Genomic DNA, 14,201 nt, shown 5'->3' on the forward strand with positions numbered 1-14,201 from the left:
GTTCAACTACCATTTATTAAACACCAGTGCCAGGTACTGTGGAAAACATAAAATCAAATAAATGAGTACAGAATGAGCAAAAACAATTTTAAAGGTACAGTTAAACATAATTCACTACCGTAACAGTTTTCTCATAAATTGTATAGGAACGATGAATCTACTTTGTAATATGTTTTCCTCATTAGAGCTACTACTTTGCCTGCTATTATATATTTACATATCATATTCATTAATAAGAATTCATTTTGAATTATTAAACATTGGCCCATAGAAAACCTTGTTCATCTCTATGACCCCGAATTTAAACCACTTAAACAAACAGGTGCTCTTCCTATTGATAAGGAGTTGTGGGGAGGGAAAATCATGCTTTTCTTAGAATCTGGCTCTGGTGTTTAGCAATTCATTTAGTTCAATTTAAAAATTCCTACTGGCTGCTGCTATGTTCCATATTTTTATTGAAGGGAAACAAAAGCAGATTGATATCCTGAAAAACTAATTATTTTTCATATATTCTTGGTAATTTTATATTCATATGTGGAAAATTTACTTCAACTGGAATTATTCATGTTTTAATGCTAGCTCATTAACAGTCTCATTTGACTTCCAAGATGAATATTACTATGCTGAATCCCACAATATGAATGTCAGTTTCCAGCCAAATGTATCAGTTTTTCTATATTTTTGAAGGTTTAGACAGTTTTATTATCATTTCAACCTTCAGAGACTTTCCTGCTAAATTTTACATTTTTGGATAGATAATATCTAGGAATAAAACTTAAAGAGAGCCCTGAAGATACACGTACCTCTTGGGAATGTGTTTCAGAATCCAGTTTTATCTTAACCAGCCTTAAGTAATTTACCTGTTATCTTGCATTCTAATGGGACAATCTAAACTATAAAATTCTGAGAATAATTTTTTAATGCATAAAATATAGTTCCTTAGGAAATGGTCTGCAGGGTTTATATGAAATAGTGTGTAGGCTACATTACATAATGAATAAGTAAATGACGGTAGCAAGTATAGTCACAGTGGGTAACCTTAAGAGCTTCTTAAGGATGAGTTGTGTCAACAGAAGCTAACACTACAGGCCTATTTTAGGAAGACCATTTACTTCAAAGGGGATCTTGGACAGAAGGAAGCAATGAAATTTTCTAGGAGTTATACCAGCCCCTATAGGAATAAAACCTTTTCAGTCAATGGGCAGAATGTTTATCATGGGGATAGAAGCCACTGTGACATGCTGTTTATATAATTAGTATGTGCTTTTCCCCCTTTACACTTATTTTGGTGTAGAGTGTAATCAGTGTTTCTCGCAAGTGGAGAATCAGCCTCTAGAACAACCCAATGAAGTGATTTTCTAGGTTTCTGAGTAGGGTAACAATTCATTTGGACAGCTTAGCCCTTCATACCTCTAATGCTTCTGACCCAGCATTTATGGAGAAACATTTGTCTCTCAATGGTATTTTCAGGGACGAGACTACTGCTCATCTAAGCAGTTCACTACATCATATCGGCTTTAATTGTCGTATTTATTAAAATTTAGGAGACCTGAAATATATACATACATATAAATCTAGATGACGATTTGTCATATTAAATAGCACAGGTGTATAAATTCAGCATGAAAGTACATATTTCAATTATTTAGGCATAAATGTCTCGAAGATTTGGTACAATAAACATTTATTAAGAGTTGATTATACAGATGTCTTCTATATTAGTGATACATGAAATATGAAAGACTAAATTTTACAAATACTTTGTGAGGCTTTTACTATATTCAGAATACTTTCTGATTGACAACCAAAAAATGTAAATTTTCTTGTTATAAGGACAAGGAAATATGGCCATTGCTCTAATGCAACCATGTTGCTGAACACATTTGGACAATTTCATGGAAATATATATATTTCATTTATTTTGATTGACATAAAAATCATATATTTTCACAAGATGTAACCTCATTTTGATGTAATTTTGTTAATGACCTGGCAACTGGTAATTTTTAGGCAAAATATTTTTCCAATGCTTTAAAAATCATTGTCTAATGAGATTCTTCCTTCATAAAGGTATATTTAAACCTGCAAAATAATTTGTCCACACTATTGGTAATATGAACATCTTCAAATAATAAAATAAATTCATATTATTTGTTTGGATTTTCATGCATATGATATCTAACAATAAAAATATTTTTGTAAATTAAACTTTTTTGTTTTTCATATTAAGGCACAATATATACAGATTGACATAGGTAAATGGCATATTTATAATTCTATGAAGAATTAATAGTTATATAATTAATATTAAGGTATAGAACATTGTAGAGAAGTCAAGTAATAATAGAATGATAGTTGAATATATCCAATTTAGACTAATTTAGATTTTAGATAGAAATTGGGTTACTCTTTGGTTTTATTCTTGTGTTAAAAAATGTACGCTATTTTTCTTCATATTTTATATACAATATTATTTTCCTGCATTCATTACAAATACAGAAGGTAATATTGTTTATATATGTATAACTTAATGATATCCTTTAAAGTATTTAAAGCCCAAAAAAGATAGCCTTATTAATCTATTTTAAAACAAAATTAAAAGAATGACTGAGATTGAGACTGCCATCTTTAAGTGGGAGGATTTCAACACATATGTGCCAATTAATAATTCTCCTCACCTGTAACTCAGAAAAATCTGAGTGTCGTATTTGTCCTGTCGTATTTATCACTAAGAGTTTAAAAATTACTTCTCAGGTACTCTTTATATTTCCCATTGTATCTCTGTGTTACATACATTATTCTCTACAATATTTATTAATTTTTTTACAAAATGGAATTTAAGCCTGTAATGCCTTTTTGAGAAGTTAGAAGTGGTCCACGGGATAAATACAACACATAGATACATAATATATATTGTTTCCAGTTTTAAGAAGATTGTTTAAGAAGGTTTTAAAAATATCTTAAATGCAAAAAGTTTAAAGATAATAAAAACCACAATTATTCTAGTTAAATGAGCTTGCTCTTTAGTCAGGCAAAAACATCTGTATTATAAATTCTGTAAAACAACTCGAGTATCAAAGTACTATTCTTCCCAGTATGCATTAATTTCATAAATTTCAAAGTCATAATTCTAGTCCAATAGAAATATTTGTAGTTACATATCAGGCTTTTCATAGCTTTATACTTTTAATAACTATTTTCAAAATTAAATTTAAATGATATATCCAAAATTTCAACTAGTATTCTACTTACAGAAATTTATTTGAAGCTAATTTTCATCAAATAAATTGTGCTATAGATAAAGTTAGTATAAATTGATTCAAGTTTATTATGCAGGTATTAAATGCATTAATCAAAAACTGATATCTATGCATACCAAATATCTTTTAAAAGTCAAATATCATCTAGCACAAGTTCTCAGATATATCTGATTGCACTTTGTGTTTTTCACCCCCAAATTTTTTTCATGCCTATATAACTTATATATTTATAATTAAACAGTTGAACTTCACATAAAAAACTTTATAATGTTTTCCTTTTGAAAAAAAATGTATTTTGACAGTGTATCCATTTATTGATACGTAGTAAACTTATAACTGAAAACATTTATTCAATATGAACAAAATTAGTTGTTTATGATACATTTTATAAAGGACAATATAGGTGTTTGTTAACTTGAAGATCAGTTATGCACATCTTACATTTTGATATTTCAAGATATTCAGTCATTTGAATATTATTTAAGTACTTATGGTATGTCAAGTATGATTCTAGGTGTTGCATTATTTTATATGTTTCAGTGTTTCAACAAGATAGTATTTGTGGTACCTTTCATGCTTTGTGAAACTTTTATATGCTTGTATTCAGTCCTTTATAATTCATACATTTTCTTCTTCCCAAATGTGGCTATTGTATTTTATAAAGGAGACACCAATTTTTCCTTTAAATTATATAAATATTTTATTTTTTTGAAATGAATGAATAAAGTTAACTGTTACTCTCTACCTTTCCCAACCCCCAGTCCTCCTCCCAACCTTTGGCTATTAGACAACCATAATGAAGGTAATACTAACCCACAGAAGTTCTTCTTTAAAAAAACAATTAAGCATGGAGAGAACTCTTCTATCAAAATGGATTGAGTCGTATTCCAGTCCCTAAAGGTGAGAATGGATTCACCTTTGCCCACATCAAAGCATCATTCAATGAGATAGCAGATTTCCCATCCTCAAGGAAAAATACAGGACCCTGTACACAGTGAGAGTTGAGGAAAGATAAGATGAAATTATAAATCTACAAGATATTTTTAAACTTTTAGAAAGAGAATCACTAATAAAAAAATAATGATGACATTTAGGCAATGCTAATGGGAAATTTAAGACTATGGAAAGAATTAGTATTTCTGAACTGCCACCAAATATAGAAACATTTTTAAGTATCTTAACATTATGTTATTATTCCCTAGTGTCTGTCCAAAAAGAATTCGGTTTTATAATTTGAATTCTTTAAATACAGCAGTGCTAACAATACAATAGGTATTGTTAATCTATTAATTGTCACAAAGTTTATTTTATAAATAAAATGCCACAAAGTTTATATATTTTATAAAAAGTTTATTTATTTATTTTATATGTCTAGTAATAGACAAATATATTTCACTGTTTTAATCATGTAGCCTATTTCAGTACAACTGGGGAAATTATTTAAGCCAGAAACTTTGAACCTGCTCTCCAGAAGACGAAGAAAATATTGCTCTATACATGTATATGTAATTTAAATTATGTCCAGTCATGTGATTACTAGAATATTTATAATTTAGTTGCATCAGGTATTATGTATACCAAGGGTAGTTAGGAAAAACCAAATGCAAAAAGTTTTTCAATCTGTATTACTCAGCTCTTAGAAGGAAAACATGATTTTAAAAAGCACAAAATGCAATAGAAATTTTATTTTCTTAATTAGGTTTGAAGGCTATCAGGTTTTTGGTCATAAGTTTAAATGATACATCTTGTTACTAGCAAATTATTTCTAGATAATGGAAAGCCTGTCATAGGAAGAGGTAAAGTTGACAGCTTCCTACTAATAGGTACTTGAAATTTCACAATTATAACCCAAGCACATTAATTTTCTGTTGACACAGAAATATCCTGGGAGGGTAGCACTCCATTTTTATTAGTCATGTGCACCTTAGTGTATATATGAGATAATTAGTAGACATAGTTTTGGGTACAGAGAGGTTAAACAGTTAAATAGAGAGGTTAAATCTATTAGGTCATTTGGCTATCGCAGATGGGGATAAGGAATCTTAAGAGAAGGACAAAAGGAACACAAAGGTACTAAGTACTAGGAATGGCATATAAAGGGCAGTAAGTGCCACTGAAGACATACTCTAAAAATGGCATATTTTTTGCTCTTAATTATAAGCTATTCAATTTACTGCTTTGGTTCTTTATATCTGAACATAAGCGGGTAATAAAGGTATATACAACTATGTGCCCTGTTTGTTTTTTGGAACATACTGGTGTGCTCTGAGACTTCACTACCTTGCAATAGCAAGCTAAGCTAAAGTTAGGGTTTATATTAGTATCCAGATATTTATTTTGGGTGGTTGTGCCAAAAAATACCTTCTTCATTGGCTCTGCATGTCAGCATTAGAAATGTAATTTTCTACAGTACATTAGAAATAATTAGAATCTGCTCAGCAAAATATGTGCATTACTGGGAGGTGGAGCTCTTTTAGTCTAATCTTTAGTGTCAATTAGCATTTCATGGAGATTTGGCTTTGTTTGCTTCATGGGGACTTCTACAATTAGTCCTGGCTCTAAGATGACTTCTCTATTCCTTCGAGATAATGGCACTGCTGGGCCACACTGGGAGGTTCTGGTATCATTTGTCCTCACTAATTTGATTGTATATTAGGGGCCATTCCCTGGCAATTAGGCATCCCTTGTGATTGATCCTAATAAATTTTAATTGCTTAAAAGTTCAGTAACTTGATGCAAGAACATGCACAGTATCTAAATAATATATTATACATCCCTCAGTCTTTAATTGCTTTGTTTTCATACAATACAAATAAAGACTAGAAAGTTACATTTAATCTATTGTGATATAATCATTTGTAACTGTGCTGATTGTTGCTTTGCTCCCTTATTTAATTTCCCTCAGGATATAACCTATATGTATTTTAAAAACATATTTGTTCCTAAGTATACACATAATTTGTTACTAAGTATACATATTACATGAATTGCTTCTATGAATATCTACTTTTATTCAGCTTATGCTTGTTTTAAGATCATATTTCAAAAAGTAAACACATAAAAATGATGGAAGTACACAATTTATGCCTGACATTAGGCTGTACCTGGATTTTTAATCCTGTTAGACAAGAGATGTGAATATCAGAATGACTTGGAAGATTTGATCCAGTCACATAATCTGGTCCAATAATTCTTTGGAGTGATTCTTCTTTTAGTCTCCTTTGTAAAGTTGAATAAACCATTCTTTGTGAATCAGAAGGAGGTGTATAAGGAGAGTCTTCCAATGATCTATGTTTTCAACAGATGTTAAAATTTCATTTTTGTAGAATCACAGAATTATTGAGGTTTAGATTAGAAATAATCTCTGATGATGATTTAGTTCTCCTTTATAAAGGCAGGCAAATTAACTTTAGACTTAATTTATAATAAAACAAAGGACTTTAAAAAGGCAGAAAGAATACCATTGTAAATTATTACATGTTACTGATTTGTCAGCATAAAATGAATATATGCTATACAAGTCAAGATGCATTATTCTGCTAAAATTTATGAGACCATGCACATTCCCAACAGATTTGTCTATGAAATTAAAGACCTTTGCATTCCAATTTTTATATTATATTAACTCACTTATAGATGGACTGTGTACAAGCTCTCCATGCATCCAGTTCTGCAGAAAGTTGTTCAATTTTTAAAGGTACTGACACCTCCCGACGTTTTAACAGCTGACTGAATAAGTGAAAGAAAATTAACATGACATAAAAAACTAAGTTATGAGAAAATGCAAGCGAACTTTACCTGCAATTTTAGATTTAACAACTGTTATTCAAAAATACATTTGTGTGTACATGTATTATACATAGTAGTATAGATGCAGATGCTTACTTATATATTTAGCAAAGTCCCTGGTAAGTCAGAGATATTCAGTAAACATTGGTTATATGAGTGACTGAGTGACTGAATGGATGAATAAATGAACTGTATAATGTATAGAGAAAGGTTAGCTAAATCAAGCAATGTTGGGTAATAGCCATAGTGAGGGAGAAGACTTAACCATGACCCTGATCATTTAATCCTGGACGACAGATGTATAATGATACCATTAAAAAAACATACCCCCCACACACACACGGGAAAGAGTAGATTTGGAAGGAAGATGATTTTAATTCTGAGCATACTGAGTTTAAGGCTGGAGTTTAGCAAGCTGCTGGATATACATACATGCAGGAGCTTCGAGAGTAGGCTATGCTTGAATATAAAATCCTGAGTCATCTCCACAGAGGTGACAGGTGAGGCTAGAAAATGGCGAGGGGTGAAGTTTCTGAAGACAGAGTATACAAAGGAGAGAGGAGGAGTGGAGACTTGGGAGGAGAGTGAGATGGGAGCAGGAAAAAGGGAAGGAGAGAAAGAGAGAATGAAAGAGAATAAAACTTGGGGCATCATATATTTATCAGGTTAGGAAAATAAATATAGGCAGCAAGACAAGACAGCAAAGATGGAATCGTCAGAGAGGAGACATTCTTTAAAATTAGGGAATTTTTAATTTCTCTTTCCCAACTAGCACGTGTCCCTTAGACATATTCTCTCAAGTCTCTTCTGTCTTCTAAATAAAACCCTTCTTTTTATTCTTGATATTAATTTTATGCTTCATTAATTAAGAATTTTCTTCCTCTTTACTTTCATTATATATAGCTGAATATATTTGATTAAACATTATTTTAATTCTATGGGATACATCGTATTGCTCCTATAATATATTTTAATATTGTTAAAAGTTGCTTTCAAATTTTGGTTATGCTGCCTATGTAGAAACATTTTTCCTTGAGTGCCCTGGCAGTATTAATTCCATATTATTCCTTAGTTTGCATTAGGTGGCACCTATTGCTTCACCGACACAATAGAGAGAAGTTAGGGATGAGAAAGCCTGTTTCTCTCAGAATCCTCTGCCCCATATGAAGGATACTCAGAAAAGTTGTGCACCCATAGACTCTCAGCATTTGTTAAGAGTTAAAAAGGTCACCCATTTAGCAAACTAGTAGACTTGGAAATGGGTTTTTATGGAAGGCATTGTAAATTTTATCTTTGAGTATAAGTTTGAAGCATAATGACTGAAGTTCAACAAGCTGTTAGAAAATGTAGGCGTTTGGCTGGTAGGTTATGCCTGAACATAAAATATTAATAGTAAGTTACCTGCTACTCACAAACCCCCTTTACTTTGCCTTTTTCTACTGTAGAAATTAGAAAGCTAAAATGGTCAGTTTCCCATCTTCTTTGAAAAGTAAGTTATGCAATTCTGGCCAGTGAGATGTAGGCATAAAACTCTAAGGTTTTATCCTACATGGATAAAATGGTCTTGCCAGGAAAAAGCCCTTGTGGTCTCTATTTTTCACCCTTACCTCTCTTTCCTGCTTAGAAGGTAGTCATTATATATGGAGGTTAACACCTATCTTGTAACCACAGGAAACTCAGGCAAGAGGAAAGAAGCCAAGAGTGTCAGAGTCGAAAGAAGGGAAGAATACAGGTCCTTGATGAAATCACTGAACAGCTGTAACAGCCCTAGAATGCCTATCTTATGTGTCTTCACATGCAAGATCAATAAACTCTATGAGTTTAAGCTAGTATTAGGATTTCTGTTATTTACAGCCTTATGCATTCTTAATTCATATAATTAATTGCTACTTTATTATAAAGTAATGCTGAGTAAATAACGGATGCATGTAATGATACATTTGATGCCTTCTGTAAGCTACTTAGAGACTATCCACCTTAGTGAAAGGAACTTCTCTATAATATTATAATAGAAGAAAATTTTTTTTACCTTGTGTACTCATAAAGTGCTGGAACAATGCTTTGGTACTGTTTTCTGATAGCCAATAATGCACCAATATAACCACATAATACTAGCAACTCATTTCGAGCTCTAAAAGAAAAAATATTTATATTTTTAAACTTCCACAATTTGAGGCATAGAATTTTACTCTCTTCTATAGTTCCTGTACTTGTATCTCTATATTTTAATGGGTGACATTTATAGCAATGTATGTTTAGAAAATTTTATTCATTCATCAGTTAATAATCATTTATTTAATTAATAATTCTTATTCAGACATTTATGTTATACCATAAAATATAATTTAAAATAAAAGTCTTTAAATAGTATCTAATTCTTGCCTGCTTGTTTTCTCTATTCCCTGGCTGTACCTTCATGCAACTAGTTTCTAAATGGCCGCCTTGGTCAGATGCAGGAGTTCCTGGCATTCTGTGTGGACTCTAGGAAAGGGTAAAGCGCATCCACTGCATTTCTTGCTGAGGGAATTTGCCAGCTTCCCAGGCTGCCGCATCACCTTTTCCACATAAGCATTAAACCAAAAATTGCCCAAAGCCTTTGTTGCAAATTGAGTCTCTGAGGGCTTTAGTTATATGGACAATAACTTAAATAACTTAAATGGTGCTTGCCTTCAGGGATGGTGTCTATTTTCTACTTTCTAGAACTTTTACTTCTCTCCCCCAAGCCTAGTATGGTGTTTTGCATACAATGAATACTTAATAAATATGACCACTAGTTTCATGAGGTCCAAAACCATCCAAAGGCTTTGGACTAGCATTCTTTGAACCAGGGGTGTGTGTGTGTGTGTGTGTGTGTGTGTGTGTGTGTGTGTGTACATGCACATATGTAAACATACATGCACTAACTGGGACCACTAATACTTAATATTTGGTTTCAAGTTGACCTCTATATTTTTTCATAAGACTATATATAATAAATAAAAATGTGACTTTTCTACAAGTACAGCTACCTGTCCAAGATGATCCTATTTCCTGATCTGAACATCAAGAACAATGGAGCCACTTCAAAACATTGCATAGATTCACTTATGTATTTTGGAGAAAAAGTACTTACACAGTACATGTATGCAAGAGCAATTTTTCAGTACGAATATAACTCAATAGGTCAAGAACGGGGTAAATGGTATCCAATGTCCAATTTGAACTACTGATGTGTTCTGACAAAATAAAACCAAATAAAACGTTCTCTAAATAATAGTATCAAACTTGTTCATCCAATTTTTAACATAGCTGATTAATTCTTTGCCAGTCAGTCCTACCTACCTCTTCATTTTCTAGATCACAAGTATTTTCCTATTCACTCTCTCTCAGGTCCCCATATCATAAAATCAGAAGAGATAACCATATTTCACATTAGTAATCACTCTCCTTTTAAAATTTAAGATGACTAGTTCTTGATTTGAAGATTGGAATTAAAGCTGATCATCAATATGAATGAAAAGATCAAATAAATGAGTAGATTTTACATTATACTACCAACTAAAAACTTACCTTTAACAAAGTCAATACCAATAGGGAGGGCTTTTTCAGGTTCTTGACTTAACAAGTAATACTTTACAGTTTCAAATATATTGCCATCTGCATAGGCTGTCTCAGCTAACTGCATACATTCTTCTACAGTGGGTAGCTTGCACTAGAAAATAATTGATTTGACAACAGTGTTACTAAAATTTATAGAGATAAAAGCAATAGTGTGAGTACTAAATATTTCCAAATATTCTTAGTATGGTTTTCTTATTAAAGCTGCCCCAAATAGATGTAAATTAAATTATTTGGCTTAAGAGAATATATTTATGGAAATATCTTTAAGATCTAAAAACAATAAGTGGGATTCATTAGCTAATCAGTCAGTAGTTTTTCATCAAACAAATACCTAATAAAAGAGGTGGAAGTAAATTGTGCCGGCTGTAATTTTGGAATTAGCACCAAAAATCCAATTTGGCAAAAAATGATGAGATTACTTTAGAACAAATATACTAACCATTGTCAAAACTACATTAAAAGTAGCAAACATAAAAGGTGCATTATTACATATCCTCTACACTGTAATTTAGTTTCACTTGGCCTTTGAGTCAAAGCAACATTTCAGAGACACAAAATATGTAAAAGCTCTAAAAGTTTTTAGCTTTGACATTTTGAAATGCCACAAAGTGGAAATTTTAAAACTGAAAAGTCACCTTCTCATTTTTTCTAATTTTTTTTTTTTCTGTTAAAACTGAGAGAGTCTGATCTTCCCTCAAGTGAGATGGTCTGCTTCCATAATGTGGACAGGGGTTAAGTTACCTTTTATATCAAATTCTGATATGATTTCTGAAGCTTATGTATTAAACTTTGTTTCAAAACAATGTTGACAAAGTTTCATAGTTTGTTTCCATTTACTTAATGCATTTATGAATCATTTCATATTTCCTGTTCTTTAAAATTAAGTAAATTTAACAGTTTGGATCTCAATTTCTCTCTCAAAAAATGACAACAAACTAAATTAAGGGGGTTCTCATATAAATGACATTTCACATTGCTTCTCAATACTTACTCACAAGATGCCAGTTATTTACTGAGCAACTAATATGTGCTAGGTACTGTACTTGGCTGCATAGAAAAATGGTTTTTCATCTTGATACATGCCCAAGCATAGAGGGAATAAAAAAATGATTCCCATTGAAATGTTATCTTCAAACAGAATAATAAGAAGAGGGAGATGATCATCCTTATCATTTTTGTCCTATCTTAAAATTCTAAAAATTAATATGTTAATATCATATCTGATTATATAATTTTTAGTATTACAGATGGTCACCAACTTACAACGCTTTGACTTAACATCTTTTGAATGTAAAAGTGATACATATTAAGTAGAAACCATGTGTTGTATACCCTGTATGTTGTATACCATTCTGTTTTCTACTTTCAGTACAGTATTCAATGGATTACATGAGATATAAAACATTTTATTATAAAATAGGCTTTGTGTTAGATGATTTTGCCCAAGTGAAGGCTAATGTAAGTGTTCTGAGCATGTTTAAGGTGGACTAGGATAAGTTATGATGTTCAGTATGTGAGGTGTATTTATTGTATTTTTCGACTTATAATAGTCTCAACTTATTTTTTTTTTTTCTTTTTTAAAATATGGAACGCTTCACGAATTTGTGTGTCATCCTTGCGCAGGGGCCATGCTAATCTTCTCTGTATCGTTCCAATTTTAGTATATGTGCTGCCGAAGCGAGCACAGTCTCAACTTATTGCAACTCAAGTCATTATAAGTTGAGGAGCATTTGTACTTACGAAATTGTTCAGAGTTATTGACACCTTTGCACATACTCACTATTCTTTCTAAAATTATTAATGAAGTCTGACCAGAGAGTCTAATTCTATCCTTTTAGAATATGTCATAAAAGAACAGGTGAATAATATTCTTGTCCCTATCATTAAAAGCTATGTAAGCGTAGACAACACATTTAGTCTTATTAAACCTTGATATTGACATCTGCACCTTTTTTCTTAGAGGGTATCTGTTAGTGTGCATTCAAACACTACACAGTAAATGTGAAGAATAATTGGGAAAAAACCCCTCCTGCTTCCATCCATGTACATTTTAATTTCAATACAAATATAGCTTTTAGTTGTCATATGCATAAAAGCAAAGCAAAGCTTACTTAACAGAAGTTAAAATATCCCATAATTTCACAGCCCACTGGTAACTTTGAACATTTATCCTTTCACAAATATTTTCCCTGATCTCTCTCTCTTTCTCTCTCTCTCTCTCTCTCTCTCTCTCTCTCTCACTCACACACACACACACACACACACACACACACACACACACACTAACATACACACATCTACCCATATGACATGCTCACTCACGTACATTTTTGGTCTACCTGTATTAACACAGTACTCAATAAATATCTGTTGTTTAATGTACAGGGCCACTCACCCACTAGAGGAAAAATCAAGGTTCAAGTAAGTGAAACAAAAAAAAGCACATAGTAGAAGCTAAATAAATGTTACTTATTGTTATAATTTTGGCTGTACTTATAAGTATCCCAAAGGGAACATAGATTTCTCTCCATGTTTCTCTACTTGCTTGAACTTATAACTAGTTAAATCATAGCACTGTATTCCAAACTAGAATATTTAATATCATCAGCATACCTTTTCATGAAGACCATTTGTTTCTTCGATACACTCTGGGTAGAAAGCGCAGAGTTTTACTAAATGTAGTTCATTATCAGGAATCATCAGGAGAAGATCAGCTGCCAAATTCCTGTTCACATAACAAAAGGGGACAATTCATTGAGGAAAAGATCCAAAAATAAAATTTGTAACTATCTCCAAGGAAGGGCATTCATGTAATACACCTCCTTTGCTTTTCTATTTATTTACACAAACAGTACTAATTTCCTACTTAATTATGAAACTACTTTAAATGCAGATTATAGAAACCAATGTGCATGAAGGACAAATATATTATAAAATTCCTAAATATTTAAAAAAACATAAATTTTACATACATTAGTATTCATATATTTATAAACAGTTTCATTATTAAAGAATGATTATCCAAATCAAGTAGTTTTGGATATGTTCTTTGCAGTGAATTACAAAGCAAACTTTGTGAAATTTAACTTTCATCAATCTTTGTTATGCTTGTCAACAACAGAAAATTTTATTAGCCAACTCATTGAAATGAGTAGCACGCTGAGCCATTTTAAGTTTAGGATTTTGGGTATTCTGCATATTACTTAACTTAGGTGGGAATCAAAGATAGAAATGTAGTTTTCTTATTTATTTTTTAAAGATTCAATCAGTATAATAAATCATTTAAGGCTTTTAAAAATATAAAATGGTATGGACTTAGCAACTTTACATTAAAAATATTTTCTATAAAATCCTCTTTTCAAATTACTAGGTGAGGAGTTTTGGTTGCATGCATTGTAACTGAGAAAATGCTTAATTTTCAATGATTCAAGATATTATTCAGTTTTGAAAAAATCGATGTGTAGGCATTCAGTATGACCTTATTATAGGTGATACTTCAAATGAAAATTTATAAAGCCATGTGCTGGGGCCTCTGAAGGTAAAACCCTACTT

General features: G+C 31.5%; 1 protein-coding gene and 1 non-coding gene across 2 annotated transcripts in view; both read right to left on the reverse strand.

Moving 5' to 3' along the window:
- Positions 1-3,940: 3,940 nt before the first annotated feature.
- WDR17 (WD repeat domain 17) overlaps positions 3,941-14,201 on the reverse strand; it is an 85,673-nt gene continuing 75,412 nt past the window's right edge. The window contains exons 23-29 of the mRNA XM_045552473.1: positions 13,263-13,374; positions 10,599-10,740; positions 10,162-10,264; positions 9,079-9,180; positions 6,891-6,989; positions 6,365-6,548; positions 3,941-4,245 (exon numbers count right to left, since the gene is read on the reverse strand). Of these exons, the coding sequence (XP_045408429.1) occupies positions 4,126-4,245; positions 6,365-6,548; positions 6,891-6,989; positions 9,079-9,180; positions 10,162-10,264; positions 10,599-10,740; positions 13,263-13,374 (862 nt within the window). The 3' untranslated portion in view covers positions 3,941-4,125. The remainder of the gene's footprint in view (positions 4,246-6,364; positions 6,549-6,890; positions 6,990-9,078; positions 9,181-10,161; positions 10,265-10,598; positions 10,741-13,262; positions 13,375-14,201) is intronic.
- LOC123638965 lies at positions 12,228-12,334 on the reverse strand. Its single transcript, XR_006735535.1, has one exon. It is a non-coding gene; the product is annotated as a U6 spliceosomal RNA (small nuclear RNA).

Source organism: Lemur catta, chromosome 5 (genome assembly GCF_020740605.2).
Source record: "Lemur catta isolate mLemCat1 chromosome 5, mLemCat1.pri, whole genome shotgun sequence".
Lineage (NCBI taxonomy): Eukaryota > Metazoa > Chordata > Mammalia > Primates > Lemuridae > Lemur > Lemur catta.